The 11497-nt window shown below is 37.4% G+C and overlaps 1 protein-coding gene across 1 annotated transcript in view; it reads left to right on the forward strand.

The window, feature by feature from the left end:
- Positions 1-315: 315 nt before the first annotated feature.
- Positions 316-11497, forward strand: part of SMG1 (SMG1 nonsense mediated mRNA decay associated PI3K related kinase) — a 52237-nt gene continuing 41055 nt past the window's right edge. The window contains exons 1-8 of the mRNA XM_031056541.1: positions 316-475; positions 3386-3541; positions 6096-6232; positions 8448-8506; positions 9208-9421; positions 10175-10300; positions 10395-10467; positions 11145-11242. Of these exons, the coding sequence (XP_030912401.1) occupies positions 3526-3541; positions 6096-6232; positions 8448-8506; positions 9208-9421; positions 10175-10300; positions 10395-10467; positions 11145-11242 (723 nt within the window). The 5' untranslated portion in view covers positions 316-475; positions 3386-3525. The remainder of the gene's footprint in view (positions 476-3385; positions 3542-6095; positions 6233-8447; positions 8507-9207; positions 9422-10174; positions 10301-10394; positions 10468-11144; positions 11243-11497) is intronic.

Raw genomic sequence — 11497 nt, forward strand, 5'->3', positions numbered from 1 at the left:
TTATTTGTCACCTCTGGGAAGTAATGTTTGCCTTGTATAGACATGCAACTGGAAAGAGACTGGAGAAGGTCATAAGAAAAGGCATTGGCACACTAGAATGCATTTCCTTTGCATGTTGCTGTGATAATTAGTCAATTCCTGCCCCAATGTGAATTTAAGGTCGCTTTTTAAGCAACGGGTTAGACAAACAACTTTTTTGACGTAGTGAAATACATTTGGGATTGTCATTTAAATATGTTGCATTTATAAGTGAATGTGAATCCCACTCCTGTTATATCCCTACATAAAAAAAAATATTTTTCTCTTTGTAGAACTGACAGTGCATCAGCTGACCAGGACAATTTAAAATATTCTTCATCCAGAGATCGGGGCAGTTCTGCCTCCTATGGATTACAACCCTCAAATTCAGCTGTGGTGTCTCGGCAAAGACACGATGATATCAGAGTCCACACTGACATACAGAATGAAGAAAAAGGTACACAGATTGCTGTTTCATGTGTGGTTGTGAGGGGATGAGCAGGGAAAGGCAGGAAACCGAAATGGTGGAGATGAACTGATTTGTCTCGTTGCCACAAGTATCAGTGTTTTGGGAGATTTGTCAGGGATCAAAGAATTGCTGTGGTTGTTGTGAATACTGAGAAAAACGTGCACTTGTGTTAGGAGAAGAATGCAAGAGAAGGCTTGATGTGTTAACAGAATTAGTACTTTTTTCTGAAGAATGATATTCTGGATGTGTCTGGTCTTCAGACTGTAATTTCTTCCTGAATAGTCTCCAGTACTTCAGGTATTGGATTAAAAGGGCTACAAGGCTGATCTATTGCCTGTTGTAGCTTTACTGCACCAAACTGGAATCTTTGTTCAGTAATCAGATCTATATTCTTATCATTAATGGCAGTTTCTAGTTTCATGTACCTCAATCTGACTTCATGTAAATCATGTGATGTGTGATTCATACATTTTTACTGGTTTTGTTTTTTTTTTTTTATTTTTAGGATGTAAATACTATCTCTAGGAGATAACTAAACAGTCAAATTCATATCTTTTCTGTAATTATGAGAAGTCTATATTCTGATTTTTTTTCTTTAATTGCCAAATACAGATATCAAATTAGAGGATTTCTTACTTGCAGAGTCACTTTTTGACTATGTAAATCCTCAAGCAGGCCAGACTCAAGAAGAAATCTCGCAGGAATAGTAGTGTGGGAGTTTTTGTTCAGGAACCTAAAAAGTATTTGAACTCCCCCCACTTCTCTGGCCTGTAACTGACTGTAAATAATTGCTGTATCTTAGGGGAAATTACAGCTGGATGCAAATTATTTTTTTATAAGTAGAAGATAGTGTTAGTAGGTGGGAGAAGCATGAAGCATGTTTATCTGCATAGTTTGAGAACCTTAAGATTTGTTTTACTTCAGTAGAGAAACTGCTTAGGAGGTGAGTGTATTTGTCTGTCTGCTAATGTGGAATGTTGTACTGTGTTTAACACAGACTGGCATAGGAGGTTGTTCTTGTAAGTTGAAGGGTGCTGGTATTTAAAGAATGTACTGGCAGTGCAGTGAAATAGTAAGTTTTGGACAAATTCAGAAAGGTAGTTTGTGAAGTTGCTGGGAAAGTGCCATTTGAGAAGAAAAATGTACCTGGCTCCCTCCAGTGCTGTATCTTGCAGGGCATGTCTCTGCTAGCTCAGCACTTTGTGCTGTTTTGTTCAGGTGTGACTTGAAAAGAAGTGATTAGGATATTCTCACTATAAAACCAAGTTCCAGGTGTATCTTGTTCATTTTTATGATTGGAGAAATTTGTAAGCTTAAAGGTGCAGAATAGTCTCTTTGTTTACTAAGATCTTTCAGTTCATCTGTTGGAGTCTGCCAGCATGGAATTTTCATTTGAGATTTTCTGTCCTGGCTTCCATATGCTCCCTACCTGCCTCCCCGCAGTTTCTGGTGTTAATAATAAAAATCACGTAGAAATTTATAATTTTTGGAAGTTTTTCAGGTTTGAAAACCTCCAAGGATGTGACTCTTATGTGTAGGCTCAAATGCATTAATTGCTCTTAGAAGTTACTTCCTTCATAGGACAGTGTGGTTTGTTCTGACAAAATACAGTGAAAGGGGCAAACTTGCTAGTTGCTGTTTAAAAACTGAGCTGTAAAAAATAATGTTGTAAATCTAAATAGATACAAACTATCTTTTCTGTAATTGTAGTTAGCCAATTACAAGTAAGACTTTGCACAGGGTTTTCTGTAATGGTAGGGTAGCCCCATGGGTATAGGAATGCACAAATGTATACTGGTAGTTAATATCTGCTTTTTATCAAATATTTTGCCTTAAAGAAACATTTGTTAAATCTCCTAAGGTCTAGGTTCACCTCAGTGTTTGAACTCTACTTTTTTATCAATCCTTTAGTCTCGGTAGGCAGCCTCTTATGGGGAGCCACCTCTTCTTTTTGCCTTCTTTTATACATTGAAGCAGGTGGACTTGTGGAAATATCTTTTCTGAAAGAAATCTTGTGTGTTTTTTGTTTTTCTGGGTTTAATTTTATTAGTTGATTGTTCCCTGTCTTGGACAGGGAAGGCACTTCAGAAATGTTCCTTGGAGGTGAGCTCTGATACCTTGAGTGAAGGATTGGGCAGGCTCAGGGGACAGTTTCACTTCTCTACAGTATTGAGGGGAAGAACCTGCCCTCAAAGTGGTGTGGCAGGCTGGAAAATTGCCAGCATTTGAGTATGTTTATTCTTGTGCATCTAGGAGTAAGATCAATTGAATTACTCAAAATGATGCTTTTATTTTCATTTTATATTGTTACCAAAGATGTGTCTTAAGTGAGAGAATGTAGAATGTAGACTCCTTAATTGAGGATGGTGCCAGTATTAGTGAAAATGTTGACCTTAACGTTTAAGGAGAGTTGTTCAGTCTGTGCAAGCAGATCATGTTTGTCTTTTCAAAAACTTTCCTTTTTTTGGCCATTTTACTTAGCTTGTATAGTGGATTCATAGGAAAAACAGAATGGAGATTTCATGTACATAAAGGAGCAAGTAAGTGAAAATACCTAGCCATGTGTACCAGCAGTTTGACCTTGTATTTTACAAAGCCTTTAAAGTCAAAGTAATAATAAGAAAACATTAAATGCAACAAATTTGATATTAAACTTTATGACAATAGTGATTTTCTCCTGTATTAAAAAAAAAGACAGATGAGATTCTTAATCTGTGACCTGGAAATTTACAGGATATAACAAAACATTGATGCATGTGGAAGTGAAGAAGGAAGCTAAAGGAGGTGATAGAGGATAGAGCTGCTAATTTGCATACGAATTGAATAACTCACAGCTCACCACCCTGGTAAATGTGTGGTCTGAGAGCCTGTTCTAATGTCACATTGGTTTGTCCACAGGTGGCTACAGTGTCAATGGAGGATCTGGGGAAAATACTTATGGTCGGAAGTCGTTGGGGCAAGAGCTGAGAGTTAACAATGTGACCAATCCTGATTTTACCAGTGTTCCGCATGGGAATCGTGCTTTAGCCACAAAAGACATGAGGAAATCACAGGGTAAGGACATTGCTGAGTTTCAGGAAGAGGATATCTCTTTTGGCAATATTTCTCCTGTTCAGAATATGAAAAGAAATTCACTGTGGTTATGCAGTCTGTATGGATTTTATTTTTTGTGATACATGATTAGATGGTGTTGATGGAAACTTGTTTTGCTCATTTTTTGTCTTGTTTTACTGTTCCTTGTGCTGAGGCTTCCTCCATAGGTTTGGCAGATCTCTCAACAACCTGGCTTAGACTGTTAATCTTTCAATTTCCTTTAGGTGGCTTTTGAACCCTTGCTTAGGTTAGCCAGGTTTGGCAGAGACATCTGTAAGAAAGAGAACTTGCTTTGGATTTTGTTGCAAATGGATGCCTGAGTAAAAAGTTGTAATTAATGAGCCCCAGCGTGGGAAGAGCAGCAATGGTTGGGAGCAGCTCAGCTGTTCCTGTTGTCCCTGAGCTGAAGGACAAACAGTGATCATGTCCTGTCACTGTGTCCTCCTGAGCCTGACACTGCTCCTGCTCCCTCTTGCTGAGGAACAGAGGCCAGGGAGGAGCTGGAAGTATCCTAAGAATGTGGGCACGGTCTGGGGAGATGCAGCAAGAACAAATTTGGAGTTTCAAGAGGCTGCAGGGATGCTGGGCTTGTGTTTTTGAGGAAGAAGGCTTCACTCTTCCCACTATTTGAGGTTTGAGTCATAGTTAAAAAAAAAACCAAAAAGAAGTTATTCTAAGCATTTTTTGAATGAAAATAGAAACTTTATGACTAAGCACTGTCACTTATTGCATCACTTAGTATAAGTAGTAGTTGAGCCACTGGTAAAATCTGCCTGCTTTATGCCAAGCACATTATAAACATGAGGACAGGCTGTTTCTTCTCAAGAATTAATATTTCAGAGGAGAAATGGGAATGTTCAGTGTACTTTGCAGTGGAAGAGCTGAAGTGTAAGTGGTGCCATGACTGTTTCAAAAATGTGATTTTAAGAATGAGTTAAACTCAGACTTTAGAATCCCATTCTGGTGTCTTGGTCTAAAATTATGTAGTCCTTTTAGTGTCTTTTTATGTTTATGTACAGGAAATAGAAAACTCTTCAAATGAAAAAACTTTCTGCCAGTACTAAATAATGGTTAATTCAGACTGTTTTCCAGGGTATGTGAGCATCTCTAATACTTAAAAGGTTAGGATGTATAATTTTGGATGACTGAAGTTGTTGCCTATGACTTGCATGTTTTCTCTCCTTGAAATGTCAGATTTCAAATGTTTCTCCTTTTGAACGTGGCTGTCTTTGATTGTTGTAGGTTTCAGCAAGTCATTTTGGTTTTTTGTATCTTCTTTAAAATACAATGGGATTATGCTGCAACAAGATTTTGGGTTTTAAGTTCTTTGATTTTTCTTGTTAGTATACTCATTAAACAATTTTAAAAATAGTCTTCTGTGAGTTAGCATGTGGCTGAGACCTTGCTGAATTTTCACAAAGTGAATGTCACAGGTATTTGTTACCTAGTGCTTTGATTAGTGTAGCTTCAGTCGTGTTCTTGGTTAATGGTTTTTGCTTCTATTTTTTTCTTAAAGTTGTAATTGTGACTTAACAATTAGCTGACACTTTTGGGGAGTAATGCCAATGTAGATTAGCTATGAACTGAATAAAGACAAAGCTGCTTTAGTCACATCAGATGACTGATGTCTAGCAGAGTAGAGCAGAAAGCTCTGTAGCTGTCTTGGATTTTCTCATTAGTCATATTGACTAAGGATACCTCATCATACTCCACGAATCCTCTGATTGGAACCACCACAAAACATCTAATATTAAACTTATTGAAAGAAATTTTGTTTCCTTTTTTCAAATGAGGGCAATTAATTATTTGTATGAATTCGTAGGTAATTTGTCCCTGAGGCAGGTGAGTTGCATTGTGACCATCTCTGCTATTGTGTGCTGTTGGCCAGGTTTGATGAGGTGTTGCCTTAGGAATGTTCATTCTCCCCCATCATGATCTGGTTAAGTGAACTGCCAGGTCCCTCTTCACACTGGGGCTTCTGTTCCTCAGTAAATAAAGAGCAGTTCTATTTTCCTGTTTGAAGCAGAACCCCTGCTACCTATCACAGAGAAAATATTGTTTGTTTGTAGTTGCTTGAACTTAAATCTGGTTCTTTGCTTCAGGAAGCAGCTTGTTTTTTCCACAAGGTTTTCTCAAAATATTATTTGTTGAATTATTTTTGTTTATTCTATGAGAAGTCTGGTTTAATCTTACCCCACACCATTTTTTTTAGTTACATTTATGTAGAAGGAAACTAAGTCCAAGTTTTTGTGTAGAAATAAGACAGTTCTGCTTAGTTCTGAATGAGTTCAATAGAGATAGTGGGCTGTCTCCATGAAGAAATGAAACATTTTGATAGCTAAATTGGATTTTACATTTAACTTCTTTTTATGAAAGCTTAAAACCAATCAGGATTTATTTTTAATTATTTTCTTAAATGACTATTATGACTTATTGATTCCACTCATACATGTATTGGACAATACAGTACTGTTGATAAATGCTGTAGGAAAAAATAAAGAATTGCTTTTTTCAGAGCGACCGTTGTCTTATTCTGACGAGTCTCGACTGTCAAATCTTCTTCGGAGGATTACTCGGGAAGACGACAGAGACCGAAGACTGGCTACTGTAAAGCAACTGAAAGAATTCATTCAGCAACCAGAAAACAAACTGGTCAGCAATTCTTCCTTTTCCATTGCATTGGGTAGTTCTTGTTTTATAAAATTGTCTTTTTCAAATCTGAGTATTGGGATATGTCTGCAGGATTATCTTGTGTACAAACAATTTCATTCCACAAGAAAGGAGAGTGTATTCCTGGATTGTCTGTCTTGTTTCCCATAATTCAGGAAATGTTTTATTAGGATGTGTTGCCTTAAACTAAACAGCTGAATGCCTGAACTAATGTAGATTAGCTATTATAGGAATTAACATGGCATGTGTGTGGCTTTCTTTGACTGCTCTTAGGAATAGCCTCTGGATCCCTCAGAAAGGAAGCAGAGGGAAAGGGGAGTAAAGTGTTGTTGTCTTGTTCAAGAACTGCTTCTGTATTTTAAATTAAAAATACACAGTTTTTTTATTCTTGTGAACAGCTCATCTTAGAGCTACTCAGCTTTCTAAACATCTCTATGTGGGAAGGGAACTAAGTAAATCTTTGTTTTCATTATATCTTTAGGAGTTTTGGTGGTTTGCTGAAATCTCTAATGTCCTCAAGTGTTTTTTAAGGATATGGGGATGGGAAGGGAGGTATCCCACTGTGGGTATAAATTTTTAATATTACGTATTTTGAAATGAAATATTAAAGAGCATATTGTCTGACACATCTCCCCCACTGTTTTGGAAAGCTTAAGAGTTCTCCAAGTACTGAAAAGGCAGGAAGTGATGGTTTAATATCCTGCCACTCATTTGCAAGCAGTGCTCTGATACTTTAGCTGTGGGATCTGTGTCTGTCCTTATTTATAAGAAATTGGTTCATTTTCTCGTTGTATGTTAATTAACCAGTGATAACTGTGCTGTTTTCCAAAGGACATGAGACTTGAATATGGGGAGTATTCTGGTCTGTGCACCTAGGTGTAAGCAGCCCTTGTGCAAGCCTAGTTAACACTTCAGCTTTCCTCTTGTTGCTACAAGGGTTTAGGAAGTAAATGCTTTCCACAGTTATTCTGTGGTTATTTTTAGTTACTTCCCTTGTTCTCCGTGAGCTTTTTCTCATTTAAAATTTTAATTTTGTAACTGCATTTTATTTAGGTTTATTGGTATCTCAGAATGTACTGAAATTGCCATTGTAATGTCTAAGTCAGTGATGACAAACTTTGTTAGTGGTCAGAATATTAGAAGTTTGTCACCTAGAAGCTTCCCTGAGCTCACTAATGAGAATAAGATCAGATGTCAAGTGATATCAAGGCCAAAACTTCATAATGGACAGTGTTTAACCCAGCAGTAGTTCCTGCAGGTCTTGACACTACTTAGTGTAGTTTAACTAAGTTCTTTTCCTCTTCAGGGCTGAAATATGAGTTCAGAGTAAAGTGGTAGAAGTCAGTAGTCTCTTGTCATCTAATGGAGTCCAGCTTTAGCTTCTAAATTATAGAGATGTCTTTTCCTTTTTAGCCTGTCTTGCAGGTACCAGACACATTTTCAAAATGCCCTTATGAGTTCTGAGGGGTCAAGCATGTGGATCTCTGTCCCTCAAAAGCATGATGTTGCTCAAAACTTTCCATTGTGTTAAAGGAATGTCTTTGTGAAGAAAGGAGAATAAACTTTTTTTGTTAACTTGTCAAGAAAACTCCCTGTTAATGTGTTACACAGTTGCAGCTAAAGTGTGATTTTTCAATCAGATCACTAATGTGGCAGGGGTTTAGTGCATTTAGGAAAACAAGTCTTTCTGATTATGTTCACTGAGAAGTACTGGTTCATCAATAATGCTTCATCTCAAAATTTTATTCCATTTCACTAAAATGCAGGATTGCCTAAGTAGAACCTTTAGTACTTCAGATCATATTATGGGTTCCATTAAGTTTTCTGATGATACAATTGATTCATTAGTGTTAGAGATTTGGTCTTTAGTAGATGCTACTCCTTAGCTGTGTGATGAGTCTTCCATGGTGATGTAATGTTATCAGCAAGAGCTAAACTTGGAACAAACCTTGATAGCAGGCTGCCAGTATTTTCATGGCTACTGTAAATAAATATCAAATATAACATCTAGGATAATATTGCAGTGTTGCTTAATATAGTTGATGCTAGTCTGCAATGGCCATGGAAAGCATAATGGCATTCTCTTGGCAAGGAGAACTGGGAGTGTTGTGTTTAATGTGGGTGTAAGCAGGGCCTATTGTGGAGGCAGTATTGGGCAATTGCTGTGCTTATGCCTTTTATGTATCTTGTATTGCAGGTACTTGTTAAACAACTGGATAATATCCTGACTGCCATTCATGATGTGCTCAATGAAAGGTAAGTTGAAAAAATGCTCTAAAGGGGAAAAATAATGTCAGCATTAGGTTTGAAATAGAGAGGGAAAAGTTTGAGAGAAAGTAATTTGCTAGTTTTGCATGGGTGTCCTATTGCAGGAGCAGAATGAAATTAGCGGGGAGTAAAGGCTCTTAGGCATATCAACAGTTCTGTTGGGCTGTCTAGAGTACACCTCCCTTGGACAGCATGTGAAGGCACAAGTGTGGCTTTGATGCTGTGGGTAGTGTGGAGTCTGTCTCAGGTGTGTTCACTCAGCTGGTGGAGCTGTGCACTGCTGTGGTGGTGTAGCTTCCAAAATGAAATGAGTTTTTCTACAAGCTGAGTCATTTACATCCAGTTAAGAATGTATATAGAGGATGCTGAGGTTTCTCTGGGCTTTTAGGTGCTTAGGTCAGTGTTATTTCCCAGTCAGCTGCATATTAAGAACTATTTCTATTGGGTACTGTGTTGCTAGTAAAACAGCACATTTGCATACTTTTATTCCAGCTGATTTACTCCATAGAAATAATATTTCTTAGAATTTTATCTTAGCTTTGCCACTGCTGCCATTAAGTAGAAGAGAAGCAGCTTCATTTCTGCATATATTTTCATTTGCATTAGAAAATGCGTAATTTTGTTCATGCTTCTGTTTTGCTGTCATGGCTGGAGATGCCAAGTTTCTTTTTTTCTCTCTAAAAATACAGTAGCAAATTGCTTCAGGAATTGAGACAGGAAGGAGCTTGCTGTCTTGGCCTTCTTTGTGCTTCTCTGAGCTACGAGGCTGAGAAGATCTTTAAATGGATTTTTAGCAAATTCAGTTCATCCACAAAAGATGAAGTTAAACTTCTTTATTTGTGTGCAACCTACAAAGCACTAGAGACTGTAGGAGAAAAGAAAGCATTTTCATCTTTAATGCAGGTAAGACTATAAGTTAAAACATGATTATTAATGATTTTCTCAGTGCAATGCTTGAATGAACTTTTTAAACTGGAATGAACAGTAAGTAATGCTATATTGACATAATAAGTAATTATCATTACAACTGGGAGGGAACTTTCTGACTGAATGAGATTCTTCAATTCTGGTTACATTAGAAAAGAATGACAAGTCTTTGTGGGATACGTATTTGGAGCAATTTTCTAGTATTTATGGCAGATCCAACAAGAATCTTGTTGAGACCAGAAAGAACTTACGTGGACTGCTACACAAAATCCAACCTTTTGCTTGTTTTGTGTCACCTCCTATTTACCATTTCTAACTGGAATTGTGGGTAGATCTGAGAAGGAGTAGGATGTGTGCAGACAAGATGAAGTCCCCTTGTACAAGTTTTAGAGTTTCTTATTTTGGGTGTAGAACAGCTATGGCTAGGTCTGTGCTCCAATTTAATAGTTACTTTACAGAGCCAGAAAGCTTTGGCAGGAGAAATAGGGCTTAAAATTACACAGTTGTTCTGTGGCTAAAGACCTAAAGACAGGTGTTCCCTGGCTCTGCCATATATCAAGCAAATGCCCCCTTGAAGTGATTATTTTCATGCAGTGTATGTGATGCCTTTTACATTTTGTTCCTGCAGAAGGAGTAGAGTTTTGTTGATTGAATCAGACTAGTTTGTTACAGTGTGTTCTCTGTCATGTTTTAATGTGAAATATCTGGTGGCTTTGCTTTACTTTTCAGCTTGTAATGACCAGCCTGCAGTCCATCCTAGAAAATGTTGATACACCAGAGTTACTGTGCAAGTGTGTCAAGTGCATCCTTTTGGTGTCTCGATGCTACCCACACATTTTCAGCACCAATTTTAGGGTAAGCTTTCTTTGTGCTTTGTGTTCTCTTTCTACAATGGAAATGTTGGTGCATTAATTTGGGTAATGATTCTGTTTTCACAATTGCTTTCCAGGACACGGTGGACATCCTGGTTGGGTGGCACATAGATCATACTCAGAAACCTTCCTTGACACAACAGGTCTCTGGTAAGTTTGGCCAGAGGAGCTCATGGAGGGTCTTATCTGGCTTGCAGATGTTTGGGGTTTATTTACACCAGTTTGGGTCTTCTGACATGCAAACTGACATAAAACCAAAATAAGTTTCTGGCTACATAATAAGACACTTTGTTCTTAACTTTTTAGCAAATTTGCATTTTCCATTTTTTGCTAATTCTGGAAAAATTGTATGCTTTATTTAGGATACATTTAAGCACCAATTGTTTTGTGCAATTTTATAACAATCTTTAATAAATTTATAGGTCTTAGTATATCCTCTGTGAAAGAATATGTATTTTCCCTATGTACTTTTAGAAAATCTTTCTCATAAAGATCCTGTACTGGCATTTAAAAATGAGGAGAGTTTTTCCAGTAGCTTTGTCAGTTTTCTTGGGAGTTATTCACAGCAAGTTTATTATGCTTCTTGTGTCGTAGCCCTAGATTCTATCTTTGGTGTTTACTGCTGTGGGGCAGAACTGAACCTTAAAATTATTTTTGCAAAAGGACAGAAGAGGGAGATACAATTTGCATTTCTTTTTAAAACATCTAGTGTTAGTATTTTCATGTAGATGACCTCTTAGCTCAGCAACTTTTCCCTCAGAAATATGCAACTAAAATTTAATGGTTGTATGTCAGCCTGTATTAATTGGCTTGGTATTTTTGTACAGGATGGCTGCAGAGCTTGGAGCCCTTTTGGGTGGCTGATCTAACTTTTTCTACCACACTCTTGGGTCAGTTTTTGGAAGATATGGAAGCTTATGCTGAGGTAAACAAGACTTTATGGTATACACCAGAGTTAACTGTTATGGTTTTCTTAATAAACCCACAGCTGTGATTTTTATGGCTGTATTACTTTTGTAGGATTTCCTGGGGAAAAGAGGGCCAAATTACGGAGTATAATTCAGTCATGTACAATGACCAACTGCACAAATACTCATGAACCATTAAATAGTATCACAACCAGGCCTTCAGCCATTGTTGATTGAGAATACAGTGTTGTAGTAAAACTATAAACAATTGA

This window comes from Geospiza fortis, unplaced genomic scaffold (assembly GCF_000277835.1).
Source record: "Geospiza fortis unplaced genomic scaffold, GeoFor_1.0 scaffold237, whole genome shotgun sequence".
Classification (NCBI taxonomy): Eukaryota; Metazoa; Chordata; class Aves; order Passeriformes; family Thraupidae; genus Geospiza; species Geospiza fortis.